This window comes from Aplysia californica, unplaced genomic scaffold (genome assembly GCF_000002075.1).
Source record: "Aplysia californica isolate F4 #8 unplaced genomic scaffold, AplCal3.0 scaffold01197, whole genome shotgun sequence".
NCBI classification, from domain to species: domain Eukaryota; kingdom Metazoa; phylum Mollusca; class Gastropoda; order Aplysiida; family Aplysiidae; genus Aplysia; species Aplysia californica.
The window spans coordinates 11,960-34,294 of NW_004798467.1; the positions used below are offsets into that span (position 1 = coordinate 11,960).

The 22,335-nt window shown below is 43.3% G+C and overlaps 1 protein-coding gene across 1 annotated transcript in view; it reads left to right on the forward strand.

Moving 5' to 3' along the window:
* Positions 1-2,920: 2,920 nt before the first annotated feature.
* The window catches only part of LOC101847080 (mesocentin), a gene marked incomplete at its 5' end in the record, with an annotated part of 52,547 nt that continues 33,132 nt past the window's right edge, over positions 2,921-22,335 (forward strand). The window contains 14 exon segments of the mRNA XM_013090267.2: positions 2,921-3,055; positions 3,990-4,103; positions 5,166-5,208; positions 7,296-7,371; positions 8,541-8,585; positions 9,926-10,105; positions 11,886-12,126; positions 12,532-12,629; positions 13,311-13,510; positions 14,839-14,967; positions 16,218-16,336; positions 16,776-17,009; positions 18,421-18,480; positions 19,321-22,188. Coding sequence (XP_012945721.1) covers positions 2,921-3,055; positions 3,990-4,103; positions 5,166-5,208; positions 7,296-7,371; positions 8,541-8,585; positions 9,926-10,105; positions 11,886-12,126; positions 12,532-12,629; positions 13,311-13,510; positions 14,839-14,967; positions 16,218-16,336; positions 16,776-17,009; positions 18,421-18,480; positions 19,321-22,188 — 4,542 coding nt within the window.

The window sequence follows — 22,335 nt, forward strand, 5'->3', positions numbered from 1 at the left end:
CGAGTCGCCAGCAGATTACACACACAGCGTGCTACGGACGCCGGGGTCATGTTTACTACCTTGATACTAGAGCGTGACCTCGCGCGGCATGCCGGGAACTCATAGGTAGCGTGTTGATGTCACATCCCTAGCATCCGACTTTCGAAATCACCAAGGATTGTATATCTTGAGTTTTGATACCCTTTTCACGAGACTATTCCAGCCGATTTGCACATTTGTAGTTTACAGTAGCATTTATGATTCGGTAAGTTGCCGACACGGTCAAATTCCGTGTTTATTGCGGAAATGTGACCCAAATATATTTTGAACGCCGATAGCGGCGGCCATTTTCCTCTGTCAGCAGAGCAAAATCGATAAAGTAGCACTCAAGACTCAGTGTGTAAGGTTTCACTTTTATATTTGTCTTTTCTTAATCTCACGAAATAATTTTTAAAAGAGTTTCCTTTATCTACTCATTTATTGTGTGTAAATATTTAGTGGTACTCAAGTTTGCTTTTCTTTTGTGACACTACTGTCTCCAAAGATTTGAATCAAGATCGTCGCTTCCGCAATTCGACTTGCTAAATTTCTACCTGCACTTCCTGGAGTTTCGATGTTTGAGATTAGGAAGGGCACGGCAGTTGAGTTTTTGATACTTTGTTTTTATAGATTCGCCTTAATTTTGTTATCTTATTGGCTAATTATTAAAGTTATAAACTTTAGAAATAGAGATAGTCTAGTAAAGTTGCTGTTATTTGTTTTATTGTTGCAGTTGGATAGTTTAAACTTGATAAACTTGATTGACGTTGAGGGCTGGCCCGGTGGATTAGGCCGTGTAGGAAGTTCAACAGGAAATTATTATAATGATGTTGTGATCTATTTGCTGGTATCATTACTGTGATGTCTGTTACTTGTCCTAATATTTGTCACTGATCATGCTTTGTAAAGTCCTATTGGATTTAGGTTTTACCTAGATCTATAGGCCTAATCTGTACCTTGGTTAAACTAGATTCTAGACTTGAAGACAAATGAACATGGTCTGCTACCCCCCTACTGTCTCAAGAAAAGGCCAAGGATTGTCATTGAGTTGAGAGACTTGGAGTTCAGTCTTCTTTTTTTCTTTCTAGAACTCTATTGCAGATGTTTTTCCAGCTCTGTGTTTTAACTGGACATTTTTATGAACCAGGTTTTTCAAGTTCAGTTATTTCCTTTTAGTTAGAGATTATCATAAATCTAGATCTAGTCTAGATCTAGATACTTGATCTACTCACTCTGGATTTTTTTTTCATTTCCTTTACTTAAATAAAAAGTTTGAGAAGGGAAAAAAAAGTAGTTGTAGGCTTGCATTTTTCCTCATTTCCTGATCTGATTTTTGTGCCTCTATGTGATGTTTCCTCCTGTTTACGTAAGTGAAAGTGTTCCTACTATTTAAGCTTTGAAGCCTATTTAGATCTTTTTGATTGCACATAGGTCTACACCTCTATGTTATTTCAGTTCTTGTATTACATTTTTGGAAGACAATCTTATTGAATTGATATTGTAAAGGCTCTTGGGCCCTACATTTTTTTTGGGTGTGCATGTTGGGTTTTAACCGCTCCAACAAGTTGCATGCATCGTCACTGATGATATAATGCAAAGCTCCATGATTGTTTACACATAAATTACTAAAAGTTGGTTCTGTTTGTTGTTGGAAATGTAAAGCTTCTTTTGCGAGGTTGGTCCACTAGAGGCAATCAAAGTAGACGGAAAGGGACATTCACACTCCCGCTTTCCTCAACAGTTTCTTTCATGCTCTTGTTTTAGCTCTTTGGTTACATCTGATCTATTGATTGTTTTGTTGCCGAGGGCCGTAGAAGCTAGCTACTCTATTATCCGCAAGATCTGGATCAAAGGAGCGATTTCTGTCTAATTTGTGTGTTCCAAACTTTGTACTACTGTGAGTAGTTAACGGATGCTCGTGTCTGGTTTGCTCTCATCCTACTTTCGTATCACAGACATCTCTGTCGTTTTTATCTCTCCTCCTGTGGGTGGTTGCCGGGTGCTCTGGTGTGGTTTGCTTCTTCTTTCCTATCAAACATCTACCGACCTTATTTCCCCTCCTTTTTTATTTATGTTTGTTACTCTCTTGTAACACCTCTAATCTTCAGGCGCTCATATGACCTTATGCAGTTGTGAGCGCCTTAAAACCTCTATTCAAACTTTTAAAAAGGGAGAAACAGGAAGTGGTTGTCTGTACAGGTGATTGACTTGTACCGGTGGCCATTAGAGTAAGATGGATGATAGTTGTGTTGTTAAGGCAACAAGGAAGCTGCATTTCAGCAGCATAGAAGTATGATCTCTTTTTTTTAGCTTTTTCTGTCCTCCTCCTTCTCTCTCTCTGTCTCTCTCTCTCTCTCTCTCTCTGTCTCTCTCTCTCTCTCTCTCTCTCTCTCTCTCTCTCTCTCTCTCTCTCTCTCTCTCTCTCTCTCTCTCTCTCTGGTGTCTCTCTCTTTCCTTCTCCCTCTCCTTCCTTCTCCCTCTCCTTCCTTTCTCTCTCTCTCTCTCTCCCCTCCCCCCTCCTTTTCTCCCTCTCTCTGAGATAAAAATCGCTCAGAAATGCGGCAAGATTTAGATGGGTTTTTTATTAATAAATAAACATTATGGATTGCTTGGAAAACTGGGAGAACGGAGATTGTTTACTGCTTGGTGTTGTGGCTGTTCCAGGGTCAAATTTCCCATAACTGACAGCTCTCAGAGGGAAAGTGCGAGACTTCACATTGGCGATTTATAGACGTAATTCGTAGGACATGAAGACAGAGATGCACACAAATTTGAAAATGGAAGTCGTCGTCTTTTTTTTTTTTTAGTAGAGGTTTTACGGCGCTCGCAACTGCACATGAGTGCCAGAGTCATCATCTGAGATTCATGACCAAAATGTTCTTTCCTTTCTTTCTGTTTTCAGATTATTGATGAGAAGAGCCCGAGCAAGATGAGCAATAAATCCCCACAGAAGCAGTCGCCGGCTAAGGCTGGCGGCAAAGGTGTCACATGCAATGTCGTCCTGCTGGATGGAGAAAATCTGGAAGTTCCGCTGGACGTAAGTCTTTTCTTGTTTCTCATTACAGTCACTATGTGCAAATATAGCATGTACACGGCGAAATGGAAAGGATGTGGAAATCTTTTCGCTTTATGTCCGGATTTTGCTATATGTTTTTAATACTTGTAAAGGATACACACTGTGTTTTTTAAAAATATTTAAGAGCCAAAAATCTGTTCGCTATAATTTGCGTGCTGGAGTGTTTGAAAGTGCAATGTCAAAACAAGAGATTTCTTTGGGGGAGGGGGCTAGTCTTTATTATTCTCTGTTACTACTCTTTTGTTTTCTTTTGCTTCGTTCAGAATATCAAAAAAAAAAGTTGGCGGCAATGGCTTTGTAAATCTGGTATTTTTACACCCAAGTGAGACTTTTCAGCCAATATCCAAATCTATTTGTCTCTGCTTTTGAATTTTATTGTTCATTGTAATAGACATCTTAAAACACTTTTGTGATTTTCTGTGGTAATTGAAAACTTTTGCTTTAACTCTAAGAAGTTGGTAGGTCTATTAGCAAGATGCTGCACTGTTGTTTTTTTTATTGCTTTCCTCGTTATATCCGAAATATCTGCTTCCCTGCACTAAAACTGTTTCCTTACATGCCAAAACTTCATGCTGTTCTGAAAATTTGGTTGGTACAATAAATGAAACCAATTTTATATATATATTTAAGCTGGAAATAAGAAAGTTTGCATTATATATTTTAAACTTAACTTGCTTGCGACAAAATAGAGCAAAGGGTTTTATAATGTATACCATCTCCGTTAATTTTGTTTGTCTCTTTTCTTTTCCCACTGTGTCCGTCTCTGTTAATTTTGTTTGTCTTTTCTCTTTCTACCTTTTCCGTGTCTGTTAATTTTGTTTTTCTCGTCCCACCTTTTCCATCTCGATAATTTTGTTTTGTGTTTTGTTCCCCTCCCCCCCCCCCCCCCCCCCAGAAAAACGATGTTGGCCGAGTGCTGTTTGACAAAGTGTGCCAGCACCTGGACCTGATAGAGCGGGATTACTTCGGCTTCACCTACACGGACGACCGAGGACCATCACATCTCAAAGTGAGCAGGGGTGGGGGGTATTTGTCGTGAGTGTTTGAAAATACTAATAATAATGGTGGTGGTTGGCGGGTGCTCTGGTGTGGTTTGCTCCTTCTTTCCTATCATCAAACATCTATCGTCCTTATCTCCCCCTCCTTATTTTTTATGATGCTACTTTCTTGTAAAACCACTAATCTTCGGCTTTTATATGACCTTGTTGTGTTGCAAGTGACTTGAAACTTTTTCCAAAAAAAAACTCGTACTAAAACTAAAACTCATTAGTATTTTTGTTAAAAAGGCAAGGTGGGGAGTGGTCATTTGTACAGGTGGTTGTCTTGGACATGTGCCCGTTACAGCAGGCTTGACTGTACTTTAATTTTATTTCAGTTTCATATGATAAGATATAGTTAAAAGGAAAAAAGGAAACTGTGTGGGTGGTTAGCGGGTGCTCTAGTGTGGTTTGCTTCTTCTTTCCTATCAAACATCTATCCTCCTTATCTCCCCTCCTCCTTTTTTATGTTTGTTACTCTCTTGTAACACCTCTAATCTTCTGGCGCTCATATGACCTTATTCTGTTGCGAGCGTTGTAAAACCTCTACCAAAATGAAACAAACTATGTTTATACGTGTGACTTTGTGTCTGATAGAGTGTGTCCTGTGGTTTAACAGTACCGTGTGTAAATGCTCATCTTAAAGAGTCGTTGATGTATAGATCTAGTTGCAGGTGTTTGCATTAAGTGACTGTATTTGTATTTTTCTTGAAGCATTTCAATAAATGTTGTGTGTACTGACATGACAAACTAAGCAACTTCTCACTATCCGTAAATGGAGATATCGACCAAAATACGACAAAAGGGTCAAACCTGTAGATTTCAGCCGATGCGTGTTCTTCAAGTTAATAAACTTGTCTTTTATCGTTTTATTCTAAGTAAAGCGTTTAAACTCAATTTATAATATAAATTTAACTTATCTATTTCTGTAGGGCTAGAATCCGAGAAATAAGTCGTTTTGTCAGCACACCTTTCAATTGTAAATGTTTGTCAGAATTCCTGGAATTAATTGTGTGTTTTTCTGTTGTCCCCAGTACTGGTTGAATTTAGACAAGAAGATTTCCAAACAGAAGAAACGTGAGTATGATCTCTGTGCTGTGAGAAGAATCCTCCGTTCTCTTCATGTTATAATAATAATAATAATAGTAATTACATTTTATATATATAGCACATGTCCACACTCGAAAGCATGCTCTATTTGCTTAACAACTATTGAGCTATTATTATTACCCCAGCAGATCCTAGAACACTCAACTTAACATTCTTGGCTTCCCGGGAAGCATACAGTGCAAGCTGTAGATTGCACATGCTCAAACATTACATTAACAAACTGAGACAAGATAATGATACTATATATAAGAAAGATCACTTTTTTCACAGCACTCACTCCCAGGTGGCTCCAGGCACTTCACAGTTTGAAAAGATAAATGTGACAGCTAACATAATGACATGTTTCATGCAAACAGACTCATTCAACACACAAGAATCCTTTCAAATACATACACCCGTAATCTGACGAAAGAAAACGCACACACGAAAAGACGATCCCTGTGGGTACTGATCACAGTTGTTATTGAAAGAAGAATCCAACTAGCAGGAGATGTAGGATTTACATAAATGTGTTTTTACACCAGATTTTAATAAATGTGTTTTAGACCAGGTTTAAATTATGATTTAAGTAAATGTGTTTTTACACCAGATTTAAATGATTTTAAATAAATGAATTTTTAGACCAGATCTTAATAAATGTGTCAATGATTTAAATAAATGTATTTTTAGACCAGATTTTAATAAAAGTGTTTTTAGACCAGATTTAAATGATTTAAATAAAATTGTTTTTAGACCAGATTTTAATGATTTAAATAAGTGTTTTTAGACCAGATTTAAATGATTTAAATAAAATTGTTTTTAGACCAGATTTTAATGATTTAAATAAATGTGTTTTAGACCAGATTTAAATGATTTAAATAAATGTGTTTTTAGACCAGATTTTAATAAAAATGTTTTTCGACCAGATTTAAATGATTTCAATAATGTGGGTTAGGACCAGATTTAAATGATATAAATAAATGTGTTTTTAGACCAGATTTAAGTGCGGTCCAAGTAGGCTCTTCTCTTTCTACTACTAATATTGTGGCTGTGAGGCCGGAGCCCCATGGTAGTGTTTGTTTGATTTCATGGGCTCCTGTTGACTCAAGACTATTGCTGGCTAGCCTAGGGGAGGGACATTTCCACAGGCGTGGGGATCAGATATTCAAACAATTCCTTCCCCCCTCGCACACCATCGCAAAAATTCTGCTAGGAAGGCTTAGGCCCTCGCAGAAAGGGACTCGGTGTAATGAAGCATACAGGATGGGGAGATGGAATACAGAAATGTAGTGAATGTGGGGGGCAGAGGGAGGGGTTGGGGGGGCGGGGTGTCTCTCTGTGGCTCAAGTGTCGCTGTCTTTGAATAATATTTTCCAAAACCTGTTCTCACTTCACTTAGTTAGATCTGATGTCAAGTTGATTTGGCAGTTGGGTTGTAACAGAATCATCTCACATGATGGGTCACAATGGTCCGTGTAGTGAGAGAAGAGTGCAAGCAAAGACTTCCTTTTTAGGAAGTGCTTGCTTTTTTTTTTTAGCCACAACTATAAGTTCAAAATCTTGTTATTTGTTATTCTAAAGTTAAATTTAATTAGCAACTTTGAAGTTTTGAAGTAATATATAAAGCAGACAGCATTTTTAAGCTTGACAGTTATTTATGGTATGTAGCATCTTTAAGGCATGAGAAGAAATTTTATATATATAATAAAGAATACGAATTATAGTCAGGTTGTTTTTCTTGACCGTGGACTTTAGTTGTCCTTCTGTGGTGTGGACTTTCCTTCACAAATGCGTGGGTGGTTGGTGGGTGCTCTGTTGTGGTTTGCTCCTTCGTTCCTATCAAACATGTTAATGTCCTGATCTCTCCTCCTTCTTTTTTTGTGTTTGTTACTCTCTTGTAACACCTCTAATCTTCGGCACTTATATGACCTTGTTGTGTTGCAAGCGCCGTAAAACTGTTACTAAAACTAAACTTCCACAAATGCAGTAGATGCAGTCATGAAATGATGCTGACAGCAGAAGTGTGACACAGAAGTAAGATATTCTCTCTCTCTCTCTGCCCTCCCTCCCTGCAGGTGGTGCCTGGGTGTTTGACTTTGCTCTCAAGTTCTACCCACCGGACCCCTCCCAGCTCAGGGAGAGTCTGACCAGGTAGGAGAACACACTGTTGGGCGACCTCTCTGCTTTCTAGTCGTATCTCCTATTATAACACATTTTTTTTACAGTGAAAATGTGACTTCTTCTTAAGCTCGCTCTTTGTTAAGAACTGTTTTCACACGTGGGTGGTTGGCGGGTGCTCTGGTGTGGTTTGCTCCTTCTTTCCTATCAAACATCTATCGTCCTTATCTCCCCTCCTTCTTTTTTGTGTTTGTTACTCTCTTGTAACACCTCTAATCTTCTGGCGCTCATATGACCTTATGCAGTTGCGAGTGCCGTAAAACTCTTACTAAAACTAAAACTAAACTGTTTTCACTGTTATTAAAAATGGAGATATGACAAGAAAGTACTGGGGTCACGGTTTGTGAAAGTGTTTCCTTACTGACACTTCCGAATTGCCGAGGCCAGTTTTAATTTCTCCGAGTTTCTTGATAATGGTATTGTGGTCTGTGATGTGACGGCTAAGCGCTTGGCTGTCGCACACAGGAGACGCGAGCGAGGTCGATGTTTTGTGCCTTTTTTCTCTCTCTGTGGGTGGTTGGTGGGTGCTCTGGTGTGGTTTGGTTTGCTTCTTCTTTCCTATCAAACGTCTATCGTCTTTATCTCCCCTTCTTCTTTTTTTTAAATGTGTGTTACTCTCTTGTAACACCTCTATTCTTCTGATGCTCATATGACCATATGCTGTTGGGAGCGCTGTGAAACTTACTTACTTTCTCTCTCTCTCTTTTTTATTGTTGTTGTTGTTGTTGTTGTACTGTTCAATAGTGAATGAATTTTCCTGCATTTTGATGGATAACATATTTGAGCTTTAATCAACAGAAGAAATTTAAAAAAGAATTATAGTTAAAGTTTCTGAGAGAGAAATGGCATAGTCACCTTGAGGAAAGTTGTCAGGGTGGAAAGGGTTAAGTTAATTGATAAAACCATGGGCAATATGAAGTCAGAAGTGTTGTCATTATCTCCCTTTGTTTTTGAACATTTTGGGCTGATGCTGTATTGTGTATGATTTGTTCAGTTTATTTTCCATTTGTCACATTCAATTCATGTAGCAGATTTTTTCTCCTTCCCCCCCCCCCCCCCCCCACCCCACGATCTAAACACCTGTCCTGTCGGCTGTGGGTGGCAGTTGAATGACAGTTTTTCTTGTTTTTCTCTCTGCACAGATGGCTTGTGGTTCTCCAGATTCGCAGAGACTTGTTGAGTGGAAGGTAATGTAGTCTGCTTTTGGGGAATTTTTATTACGCTCGATGATATTTATGCACATAACCGGCGTCTGTGGTATAAAAGTTAGGGGCTTTTTTGTGGCATGCACGGAGGAGATGCGTGGAAAGGGACATGAGAGAAATGAAGCTCACTTGGGACGAGCTTGGAAGGATGGCTCAGGACAGAGATAAATGAAAGGAGCTTGTATGTGGCCTATACCCTGCCAGGGGTGAAAGGCATTGATGATGATGATGACGACTAAAAACACCTACATTAGAAAGAAAAAAATAAATAAAAAATGTTTATGCCTGTCAACGTACAAGAGTGCTGGCAAGTGGCAAGGAATTGTCCTTAAAGAACAATACTCTGTGGCTGTAATTAGTTAAAGAAAAAAACATTCTATATACCTGACTCTGTGGGCACTGAGTTTTGTCAACTTTTTGAATACTTGTCCAGTCCAAATTGTCAAGGGCAGCCACCCGTTGTCAAGGAGAAAAGTGGCCGTCTCAGACAGGTGGAGGTCTTGCACAGTGTCTTTGTAATTTTAAAAATATGTAAGGGTTGAAATGGGCAGTGGCTGTTTGTACAAGTGATTGTCTTATACAGGTGGCCATTTGTACATGTGATTGTCTTATACAGGTGGCCGTTTGTACAGGTGATTGTCTTATACAGGTGGTCGTTTTTACAAGTGGTTGTCTTATACAGGTGGCTGTTTGTACAGGTGGCTGTAAGAGCAGGTTGGACACTGTATTTGCTTGTTAGTTGAAAGTTACCTGACTGAAGTAAGCCTAACTGTTTGTCAGCGCAGTTCTGGGTGTTCGATAGGATTCCTCTCAGCTAAAAAAGCTAAGTTGTGACCAGATCTAGGACAAAAAGAGAGAGAGGGCTTGTGTTTAGTGGGAAGGTTGGCCCAAATGACTATCTTACTGCTCCATATACCTCGATAAAATTGGAGCTCTCTAATTTAAACATTTTTGGTGCGCTAATATGACCTTATGTAGTTGCGTGCGCCGTAAAACTCTTACTAAGCTAAACTAAAAAATTTTGCTGGTCAAAAAACTCTGATCAGATTTGCATAACACTTTTTAAAAATCATGGGTGGTTGGCAGATGCTCTGGTGTGGTCTGCGCCTTCTTTCCTATCAAACGTCTATCGTCCTTATCTCCCCTTCTTCTTTTTTATGTTTGTTACTCTCTTGTAACATCTCTAATCTTCTGGCGCTCATATGACCTTATGCAGTTGTGAGCGCCGTAAAACTCTTACTAAGGTACGCTAAAAAATTTTGCTTGTCAAAAAACCCTGATCAGATTTGCATAACACAAAACAAAACTGTTGTATGTTCCAGACTGCCGTGCACATTCACCACGTACGCCCTGCTGGGCTCGTACAACGTGCAGGCAGACGTGGGCGAGTACGACCCCAGCGACCACGGCAACTCGCACGACTACATCCGCAACATGTCGTTTGCCCCCAACCAGACTCCGGAACTCCTGGAGAAAATTGCCGAACTCCACAAGCAACACAAGTAAGTAAGACGCCGCCACTGTCTCTCTCCTTGCCTGGTGTTGAAAGTGCTGTAAAACTCCTGCTTCAATCATCAAACCTCTTTCTACACTGTGTTGAAAGTGCTGTAAGACTCCTGCTTCAATCATCAAACCTCTCTCTACACTGTGTTGAAAGTGCTGTAAAACTCCTGCTTCAATCATCAAACCTCTCTCTACACTGTGTTGAAAGTGCTGTAAGACTCCTGCTTCAATCATCAAACCTCTCTCTACACTGTGTTGAAAGTGCTGTAAAACTCCTGTTTCAATCATCAAACCTCTCTCTACACTGTGTTGAAAGTGCTGTAAGACTCCTGCTTCAATCATCAAACCTCTCTCTACACTGTGTTGAAAGTGCTGTAAGACTCCTGCTTCAATCATCAAACCTCTCTCTACACTGTGTTGAAAGTGCTGTAAGACTCCTGCTTCAATCATCAAACCTCTCTCTACACTGTGTTGAAAGTGCTGTAAGACTCCTGCTTCAATCATCAAACCTCTCTCTACACCGTGTTGAAAGTGCTGTAAAACTCCTGTTTCAATCATCAAACCTCTCTCTACACTGTGTTGAAAGTGCTGTAAGACTCCTGCTTCAATCATCAAACCTCTCTCTACACTGTGTTGAAAGTGCTGTAAGACTCCTGCTTCAATCATCAAACCTCTCTCTACACTGTGTTGAAAGTGCTGTAAGACTCCTGCTTCAATCATCAAACCTCTCTCTACACTGTGTTGAAAGTGCTGTAAGACTCCTGCTTCAATCATCAAACCTCTCTCTACACTGTGTTGAAAGTGCTGTAAGACTCCTGCTTCAATCATCAAACCTCTCTCTACACTGTGTTGAAAGTGCTGTAAAACTCCTGTTTCAATCATCAAACCTCTCCGTGCCCTGTGTTGATAGTGCTGTAAAACTGAATTGTCTTTAGGCCATTCCCAAAGGGGGGATATTAACATGTTCTTTTGCACAGTAGAGTTGTAAATGGGCTGATTCAACAATACAATGTCGTGCCCATAACTGTGCTTGAACTGTGATAGGGAACTGCTGCTTTTTCTTTCCTAACCCTTACTATCGTCATTTTCCCTCTACTTCAATTGTATGTTTGTCACACTCTTGTGACCCGCTATTTCTGGGGTGCCTCGATAGTCGAAACAGACTTTGTGCGTGGTTGGTTGGCGGGTGCTCTGGTGTGATTTGCTTCTTCTTTCCTATCAAACATCTATCGTCCCTTCTTTTTTATGTATGTTACTCTCTTGTAACACCTCTAATCCTCTGGCACTCATATGACCTTATGCAGTTGCGAGCGCCGTAAAACCCTCTATGAAAAAAAAAAAAGACTTTGTGCTGTTGAAGCTAAAGAGGTGAGCAGAGTAAGCCTGATTCCTTGTAAGGACTTCTCTGTTGACATCTGCCCCTTGGCACTCATGTGACTTTATGCAGTTGCAAGCGCCGTAAAACCTCTACGAAAACTTTTTTTAAAACTTACCTAAATCTCTGTGGGTGGTTGGCGGGTGCGCTGGTGTGGTTTGCTCCTCTTTTTCTATGAAACATCTGTCGTCCTGATCTCTCCTTCTTTTTTGTGTTTGTTACTCTCTTGTAACACCTCTAATCTTCGGCGCTCATATGACTTTATTGTGTTGCAAGTGCCGTAAGACTCTTACTAAAACTAAACACCCTTAGTCTTTGTCTTGTCTCGTTGTGGGCTGGCATCTCTTGTGTGTGTCTGATCCACTAAAACTCACTAAATCTAAAACTTGACCTTTCTCCATCAGAGGCCAGACTCCGGACGAAGCGGAGAAATGTTTTCTGGACAACGCCAAGAAGCTGTCCATGTACGGCGTTGACCTTCACAAGGCCAAGGACGCGGACAACAACGCTGTCATGCTGGGCGTCTGCTGCTCCGGCCTGCTCATCTACCGTGACAAGCTGCGTATCAACCGCTTTGTCTGGCCCAAGATCCTGAAACTGTCGTACAAACGGCACCACTTCTACATCAAGATCAGGCCCGGGGAGGTGAGTCGCTGTTGCGGGCTAGAGACTTGTCTGAACTGTCGGAGTAATGATACAATGTGAATTAAACATTGAAAATGTGACTTCTTCTTAAGCCCACTCTTTGTTGTGAACTGTTTTCATTGTTATTAAAAATGGAGATACAACAAGAAAGCATTGAGGTCGCGAACTGTCGGAGTAATGATAAGTGATGCGCATGTCGACCTGTACGTACACCTCTGAGTCTTTCCGTCAGGATGTTATATCCCTCTCAGCCTGGGTTAGTCCTGATAGGCAGGGTCGGAAGATTACCTTCAAAATGATCTGAATTGCATTGACAGCATTAAAAAAAACCCTACATTAAGTTAATATTATGTATGTATTTTAAAAAAAGTTAATTAAAAGTGTACATTAACATTTTTTCCCCAGTTGGAACGAGGAGAAGCAACCATCATGTTCAAGTTGGACAACCACAGATTAGCCAAACGTCTGTGGAAGACCTGCGTGGAGCACCACGCCTTCTTCAGGTGAGGCTTTGGCAGCAGTGTCGTCCTTTTTACCGCAGCCAGGTGACCGAGTTCAGTCTCCACACCTGCTCATTCTCTCATGTTTTTAAGTTTAAAAAAAAAGGAAAGGTAACCTCCCAGTCATATTCCAATTAAGAAAAGATAGATCAAATAAGATAAGATACATCTTTATTGTCCAGATCCTGGCACATTGGTTTGGTGTTTCACCACGTGTACACACACACGCACACGCACACACACACATGCACACACACGTAGGCTTACAATCACATGCATAATATAAATGAGCAGCAATATAAATAATAATAATTGTAAGCTAGAAACAGGATGGTGAAAGAAAGTGTCTTTAGAGTCGTGGCCAATTGAGCAGGGTTTTTTTTTCCTTTTCTTTCCTGAGATGGACCATAATTTTACAAGCTGGTTTGATTCTTCTTCCAGCAACAAGTGTGAGCAGCAGCAGCAGTGATTGTCTGTTGGTGCTCTGATGTGGTTTGCTTCTTTTTTCCTATCAAACATCTATCGTCTTTATCTCCCCTCGTTCTTTTTGTGTTTGTTACTCTCTTGTAACACCTCTAATCTTCTGCACGTGTATGACCTTACTGTGTTGCAAGTGCCGTTAAACTCTTGCTAAATCTAAAGGATGTTCTGTGCACTGATGTGTAACGTTTGTATTCTCCACAGATTGAGAGAAGCAGAAAAGCCGGCCAACAACGTGTCCTTCCCCCGGTTTGGTTCGAAATTCCGTTATTCGGGAAGGACTCTGTACCAGACGCGGCAGACCGCGGCCCTGCTCGACCGACCCCCGCCCTTCTTTGAGCGCTCGCAGCCCGCGAGAAACACCATCGCAGACGCAGGAAACCGCTCCCGCAGTATGGATGAGTGTAAGTGAAGATATAGTCTAGCGTCACGCAGTATGGACGAGTGTAAGTGAAGATGTAGTCTAGCATCACGCAGTATGGACGAGTGTAAGTGAAGATGTAGTCTAGCATCACGCAGTATGGACGAGTGTAAGTGAAGATATAGTCTAGCATCACGCAGTATGGACGAGTGTAAGTGAAGATATAGTCTAGCATCACGCAGTATGGACGAGTGTAAGTGAAGATAGCGTCACGCAGTATGGACGAGTGTAAGTGAAGATAGCGTCACGCAGTATGGACGAGTGTAAGTGAAGATATAGTCTAGCATCTCGCAGTATGGACGAGTGTAAGTGAAGATATAGTCTAGCATCTCGCTGTATGGACGAGTGTAAGTGAAGATATGTGAGACAGCATGCCGAAGTCAGGCGCTCGGCAAAATAATGCAAGTGAAAAAAAAAGGCCTTTTTTTGTGTGCAGGTTTGGGGATTTTTATCGAATTTTTTTTTTTGCCTTACACCTTCTGTGTCCATGAAACAACACATTTCTGAATGGATTTTATTGAAAAACATTGATTAAAAGCACCAAAAATGTCACTTTTCAGTTTCCACACATTCTCAAGCTATGGAAATAACTAAACTTTGGCAGCCATTTTCTTCAACATTTTACCTCTGAAACCAGGTGACCCCCACCTCCATCAATTGCCAATATCTCGACTTGTATCCTAGATAAATGGATATTTTTAAAATCGAAAACAAGACAAGTGAACCAGCTTTAACATGATTCAAAATATCCACATGTCCAAAAATTGATGAGCGCCTGATTCCACTGCTTTGCGACACATATAGTCTAGCACGCACTCAGTGAAAGCACACATAGGGAATGCGCTCATTGCAAACACACACACACGTAGCAAAAAGATCTTAAGATCAGAAATGGCTTTGTCAGTAATATCTCTGTCAGTAATGCAATAATCTCTTTGTCAGTAGGTAATATCTGTCAGTAATGCAATAATCTCTTTGTCAGTAGGTAATATCTGTCAGTTATGCAATAATGTCTCTGTCAGCAATACCTCTGTCAGTACTGCAGTAATGACTTTGTCAGTAGGTAATATCTGTCAGTAATGCAATAATGTCTCTGTCAGTAATGCAATAATCTCTTTGTTAGTCGGTAATATCTGTCAGTAATGCAATAATCTCTTTTGTCAGTAGGTAATATCTGTCAATTATGCAATAATCTCTTTGTCAGTCGGTAATATCTGTCAGTTATGCAATAATGTCTCTGTCAGCAATATCTCTGTCAGTACTGCAGTAATGACTTTGTCAGTAATGTCTGGTCTTCTCTGTCTGTGCCAGTGGGCAACAGGAGAAGAAGCCGCGACGGCTACGACGACAGCATGTACGACCCCAACAGATCCAGCCGGGAGTATGACCCAACCAAACGGGACTCGCGAGACGGGAGGGACGGAAAGGGAGTGCCCACAGGTGGGTGGGGGTGTGAGAGAGAGAAGGTGGAGGGGGAGAGAGAGGGGAGGGGGGAGAGAGGAGAGGAGACGAGCGGGACGGGAGGGACGCAAAGGGAGTGCCCATAGGTCGTTGGGTGTGTGTTAGTGAGTGTGTGAGGGGGGTGGGTGTGTGTGTGTGTGTGAGTGAGTGTGTGAAGGGGGTGTATGTGAGTGAGTTAGTGAGGGGGATGGGTGGGTGTGTTGGAGGGGGAGAGAGACAGGAGGGAAGCAGAGGGAGTGTCCAAGGGTGGGGTTGGGGGAGGGGGAGTTTCAAAGGGAGTGTCCAAGGGTGGGGAGGGGGAGTTAAAGGAGTGCTCACACGTGTGTGTGTGTGTTACTCTGGAGTAACACCTCTAGTCTTCAGCACGTATATGATCTCATTTTGTTGCAAATGCTGAAAACTGCGACTATGGTCTGCTGTATCATTGGCATTGGCGTTGATTCAGTGGGTGGTTGGCGGGTGCTCTGGTGTTGTTTGCTCCTTCTTTCCTTTAAAAAGTCTATCTTCTCTATCTCCCCTCCTGTTTTATGTTTGTTACTCTCTTGTAACACCTCTAATCTTCAGCACTTATACGACCGTATTGAGTTGCAAGTGCTGTAAAACTCTTTCTAAAACGAACTAAAGCATTGACTCAAAAAAATTCACATACTTTGGGAGAAGAACACACTGTTCGAGTATGCTTGTGTGTGCGTTACTGGTATATGTACAACTGAACGTGAATGTGTTCGAGTGCATGTCTGTGTTGGTGCTGAATCTTTGTACCTTGATGTTCTGGTACATCCACCCAAATTTCCCTCCTGGGTCAATAAAGTCGATCTTGTCTTGTCTTGTCTTGTCTTGTCTTTCCTTATCTTACCTTCTCTTCTCTTATCTTACCTTATTTTGTCTTGTCTTACTTTGCCCTAAGATATCTTGTCTTGTCTTACCTTGCCCTAAGATGTCTTGTCTTGTCTTGTCTTACCTTGCCCTAAGATGTCTTGTCTTGTCTTACCTTCTCTTCTCTTATTTTGTCTTGTCTTACCTTATTTTATCTTACATATCTTATCTTACCTTACCTTACCCTACCTTGTCTTATCTTGCCTTATCTTACCCTACCTTGTCTTATCTTGCCTTACCCTACCTTGTCTTATCTTGTCTCATCTTATCTTGTCTTATCTTATCTTGTCTTATCTTATCTTATTGTCTGGAGAACAAAGTTTGTGACATCTGTTTACTGTTTGGGTTTCCAGCTTTCGAACAAGCGGACAGAACCAGAGATTCCCGTGGGGACGACGAAGGTGGCACGCTGCAGAAACGGCCGTACGACTCGGACACCGCCGATCGCAGGGACCGGGTGCCCAGTCAAGGGGTGAGTGAGATCGATCTTCTTTAGTTTGAGTTTTTTGTTACAGTTTTACAGCACTTGCTACTTGAATAGGTCGTACAAGTGCTGAAAGTTTGAGATTGAGATGGTGAAGTGCCAAATCTGAAAGCGATATTGACGATTGTGGTTTCTTACTAGAACTTGGGAGACATAGAACTCAATTGCAGTAGTGGACACGATAAGAAACTCCGTCTTTTCTCCCAGGGGTGAAGGGAAGGGTTGTGTTTTGCACTCAGAACCTGGTCTTTGTTTGGTACAGAGCATGTTTTAGTTTCTATTTATTTAAAGGAAAAATCTATTTTATGTCTTTTTCAATACATCAGACATGCAGGTTGGAAGCCCTCCTACTGAATGAGCTAAATTGTCTCAATGGAGGTGTAAAAACACCCTTTAAAAAAAATTTATTTTGTTTAAATCCAACCAGGATGCAACCTTGGAGCGTGACCGGCCTCGGGGTCAAGGTGACGACTCGATGGGCGTGCTGGCCGGGAACATTGACAACCAGGGCAAGCCCGAGACGGACAAGGAGAGGAGGAAACGAGAGAAGGAGGAGGACAAGAAGAGGAAAAAGGAGGCGGAGGAGAAGAAAAAGGCTGACAAGAAGAAAAAGGGCAAAGGAGCAGATCTGGACACTTCCGAAGACAGGGCTGACAAGAAGGTAAAGTTATTGTGGAAAAATGTGTGAGATAATAAAATTCCACTTTTATCCTTCAGAGTGAGGACATTTGGTTGGGGGGTAAGCGTTTTACTGTGCTCACAACCGCATAAGGTCATATGAGCCCGCGGGACACATTAACACATTTTCAGTTGGTAGGAAATTTTGAAGTTTGCCCGGGTGGCGGCCGAAGCCTATTCTTATTGATTTTTTGGACCACCAAGGGATCTTTTACGTGCGCTACTTGCCCACGGGACCTCCGAGGTTTTTCACTGTTTTCCGAGAAGGCTAGGTGTAGATCTTTCCTACCTTAAGATCTGGGGTGTGGTTGAAAGACTAACCTGTGTAGTTTTGTGGAGTTTATCAAAGCTCTCCATGCATTTGGCTCGGTCGTATCAGAGACAGGCCTTAAGTTCCGAGATCCCACCTCTTAAATAACCTAAGAGTGTTTTTTGGGGTTTGTTTTTTTATAGTAGAGGGTTTTACGGCGCTCGCAACTGCAGAAGGTCATATGAGCGCCAAGGGATGGGTGTCAGCAAAGAAGTCTTTACAGACAATCAGACTTGGACTGCTCACCTCTCTAGCTTCAATAGCACAAGGTCTGCTTCGACTATCAAGGCACGCCAAAATAGCAGGTCACAAGAGAGTGATAAACATACAAAAGAAGTAGAGGAAAATGACAATAGTAAGGATCAGGAAAGAAAAATCAGCAGTTCCCTTTTGTAGATCAGGCACAGTTATGAGCGTGACATGAGTCAGCCCATTTACAATTCTACTGTGTTTGAACAAGAAATGTCCCCAGGGCTGCCAACCCTTTCGATTTTTTCGTAATCATTATGATTTTTAGCCTCACTACAAAATTCCGATTGTAAGGCGATTTATTACAATTTTTACTGTCTTACTGTCTGCAGATTTTTGGCTATAAAAAAAATTATTTTTGGCTCTTTTAAAAATTATTTTACAACCCCCTCGCCCCCCTAAATAGTTAGCCTTGCCTACAATAATACCGTACATGAGTAGAAGCATAGAAGTAGAAGCATCTCTGCCAGGCTGCTGAGACCCAAGCAGTCTAAAAATAGATTTTATCGACCGTCCGACACATTGGTCCGACACGCGGCGTGAGACGGTGTGCCTTCACCTGCTCGCTTCACCCTTTTTCCGTAATTAAGACATATTTTTGTTCGTTGTAATATAATATAGTAATTTGAAAATGAGAACACTATGACTAATTTTTTGGGGGAAATTACAAATTTTCTTCATGGTCATTACTAAAATCCATGGAGATGGGTTGGCACCCCTTTGGGAATGGCCTAAAGAAACTTCAGTCCGTGGCACTGGCCCGGGGGGGGGGTAGTGTTTTCCATGGGCGTAAAAAGGCGTACACTGACTGGGTTGTTGTTTTTGTTTCACTCAGGGTCCAAATGATGCTACAGAAACAGCTTTCGGAGTTGGGCCGGGCTACGCTGGGTTAGACGTGAGTATTCTCTCGATCCCGTGTTTCCTGTTCCGTGTCCCTTAGGAGTCCCCGATGTTGTTTTCCTTCCCTGTTTGAAATGTACAGATGTTCTGTTGTTGACGCGTTGACTTTGAAATACTACCACACCATTTTGAATTCCCCAGACAGATGGCAAATGTCTTTCTGTTGTGGCTAATTTAGTTCCAACACCTCGCGACCCCAGTGCTTTCTTGTCGTATCTCCATTTTTAATAACAGTGAAAACAGTTCATATAACAAAGAGTGAACTTAAGAAGATATCACATTTTCACTGTTTAAAAAAAATGGAGATACGACAAGTAAGCACTGAGGTCGCAACCTTCTCCGACAATTTTTACATTTGTTGTATATGTGCATCAGTGGTTGAACGGCATGTATACGTGTTGCAAGTGTTTGTTTTTTATTAACCAGAGTTGACGTGTTTGGTTGATACGTTTTGTGTTTGGTTGATACGTTTTGCCGGTTTGCTAGCCTTCGTTCGTTTGTTTGTTTGTTTGTGTTGATTAAGTTTGTACTGGAAAGCATGTTCCCAGCTGTGTGTATAATTGTTTAGATATTTTAAGTGGCATGAGTTTGACGATTTGTTGTTTGCGTCTTAAATCGTTTCACTTTATTTAAAGTTGTTTCCAGTATTGGAAAGTCTTTGACTTCTTGGTTGGGAGTCGGAGACAATGAACAAATTGTGTGTCTGCGTTAGGAAGAATGTTATAGGAGGTAACTAGAGATGTACAACACACACCCATTCATCGGTGTTTTGCTTCATCCTCTAATGTTCCCATGTCACCTTTGCATTCCCTCCCCACACACAAATCTAATGAAGGACAAAGATGCACAGCCTCTGTATGACAAAGAAGGAAGACCCCTGTATGACAATGAGGGCAAACCCCTCTATGGGCCGCTCCTTGTCAAGGACGGACAACCCTTGTACGACAGAGGTGGCCGACCGCTCTTTGACAAAGACGGAACCCCGTTGTACGACACGGAGGGGAAGCCACTCTTCGACAACGAGGGCAAGCCACTGTACGGGCCACTGTACGACCGAGGTGGCGAACCCCTCTACAGCAAAGACGGGACACCTGTGGTCGACTACGAGGACCGGCCGCTGTATGATCACGACGGGAAACCGCTCTTCGCCAACGACGGGAAACCGCTGTATGGGCTGCTGTATGACCGAGGTGGGAGGCCGGTCTATGGACCCCAGTACGACCGGGACGGGGCTCCTTTGTACGACCCTCTGTACGACAAGGATGGGAAACCGTTGTACGGCAATGACGGACGACCCCTGTACGGTCCCGTCTTCGACAAAGATGGCCGCCCCGTTTACGGGCCGCTGTACGACAATGAAGGGAAGCCTCTGTACGACAACGAGGGAGGACCTCTGTACGGGCCTTTCTGTGACCAGGACGGGAAGCCGCTCTACGACAAAGACGGGCGGCCGCTGTACGACCGGGACGCCAAGCCGCTTTACGACAACGATGGCCGACCGCTGTACGGGCCTTTGTTTGACCAGGAGGGAAAACCACTTTACGACAAAGATGGCCGACCCACGCACGGACCTGTCTACGACAACCACGGCAAACCCGTGGTGGCGAGCAAAGACGGAGGGCGGGTGTACGGGCCTCTCTTCGACAAAGACGGGAGGTCGGTGTACGGGCCGCTGTACGACAAAGATGGGAAACCTCTGTACGACGAGGCCGGGACAGCTCTGTCGGGGCCGCTGTACGACAACAGTGGGAGGCCGCTGGGAGATAACGGCGGGCGACCTCTGTACGGGCCCTTCTACGACAAGGACGGGAAACCCATCTACGACAAAGACGACAAGTCTCTCTACGACAAAGAGGGAAGGCCGCTGTTCGGTAATGACGACAGACCCCTGCACGGGCCGCTGTACGACCGAGATGGGAAGCCGCTGTACGACAAAGATGGCCGACCGGAGCACGGACAGGTGTACGACAAGCACGGGAAACCCCTGGTGGATAAAGACGGGAAACCGTTGTACGCCCCAGTATTTGATAAAGACGGGAGATCTGTGTCAGGGCCCCTGTACGACAAAGATGGCAAACCTTTGTATGACAAAGATGGACGACCCCAGTTTGGGCCACTTTACGACAGAGATAGCAAACCTCTTTACGATAATGATGGAAAACCGTTGTACGGACCCTTTTTCACCAAAGATGGCAAAGATGACAAGTCCCTCTACGACAAGGAAGGAAGGCCACTCTTCGGTAATGACGACAGACCCCTACACGGGCCGCTCTATGACAGAGACGGGATGCCGCTGTACGACAAAGATGGCCGACCGGAGCACGGACCGGTGTACGACAAGCATGGGAAACCCCTGGTGGATAAAGACGGGAAACCGTTGTACGCCCCAGTGTTTGGTAAAGACGGGAAATCTGTGTCAGGGCCCCTGTACGACAAAGAGGGCAAACCTTTGTATGACAAAGATGGACGACCCCAGTTTGGACCACTTTACGACAGAGATAGCAAACCTCTCTACGATAATGATGGGAAACCGTTGTACGGACCCTTGTTCACCAAAGATGTCCGACCGGTGTCGGACACAGAGGGCGAGCCACTGTACGACAAAAATAGACGGCCTTTGTCCGACAATGCCGGCAGACCCCTGCAGGGACCTCTGTTCAACAGGGAAGGCAAGCCGCTGTTCGATAAGGAGGGGAGGCCACTGTGCGGGCCCATGTTTGACAAAGACGGGAAGCCCAAGTGTGACAAAGACGGGAAACCCGTTTATGGGCCCGTCTATGACAAAGACGGGAAACCGCTCTACGACAATGACGGGCGACCCCTGGTGGGGCCGATGTACGACCGCAACGGTAATCCTCTCTTTGACAACGACGGAAGACCCATGTACGCCAAGGACGGGAAACCCATGTACGGGCCGTTGTACGACACGAGCGAGAAGCCACTGTACGATAACGACGGGCGACCCCTGTGTGGGCCCGTCTACAACAAAGACGGCAAGCCCATCTGTGGACAGCTCTACGACAAGGATGGGAAACCCCTCTACGGAAACGACGGGCGGCCATTGTTTGCGCCTCTGTACGACCAAGATGGCCGACCCTTGTACGACAAAGATGGCCGACCACTCCTGGACAAAGATGGGCGACCCGTGTACGGGCCCCTGTACGACAGAGATGGGAAACCCTTGTACGACAACGAAGGGAAGCCTCTGTACGGGCCCTTGTACGACCGAGATGGAAAACCGTTGTACGACACGGAAGGAAAAGCCCTGTGTGGGCCCTTGTTTGACAATGAGGACCGCCTGCTGGTCGCCAACGACGGACGCCCTCTGTACGGCCCGCTCTACCACCAAGATGGACGGCCCATGTTTGACAAAGACGGGGAGCCTCTCTACGACAGAGACGGGCGACCGGTGTACGGCCCGTGGTACGATCGAGACGGAACGCCGCTCTACGACAACGAAGGCCGACCCCTCGAAGGCCCCCTGTACGACCCTGAAGGAAGGCCCCTCTACGGCCCCGTGTACTCGAAGGTCTTCCCTTACGGCAAAGACGGACGAGACTCCGACAAGAAAAAGGGCCGAGGCAAAGATACCCCAGACAAGGACAAAAAGAAGGGCGGTCTTTTCGGCCGGCTGAAGAAGGGAAAGCCATCCGAGGGCGATGAGGAAGACGGAAGGGACAGCCCATTTGGCAAAGCAGACAAGGTTCTTATTTTTATTTCGGTCTTTTTTTTTTTCCTTCCCAGCTTGGCAGCTGCACTTGTACAGTGCTGCTCTCTCCTCACTCACACTGTAGCCGCTGTAGTCTAGTGTTTTCCACATATATATATACATATATATATCCACATATAT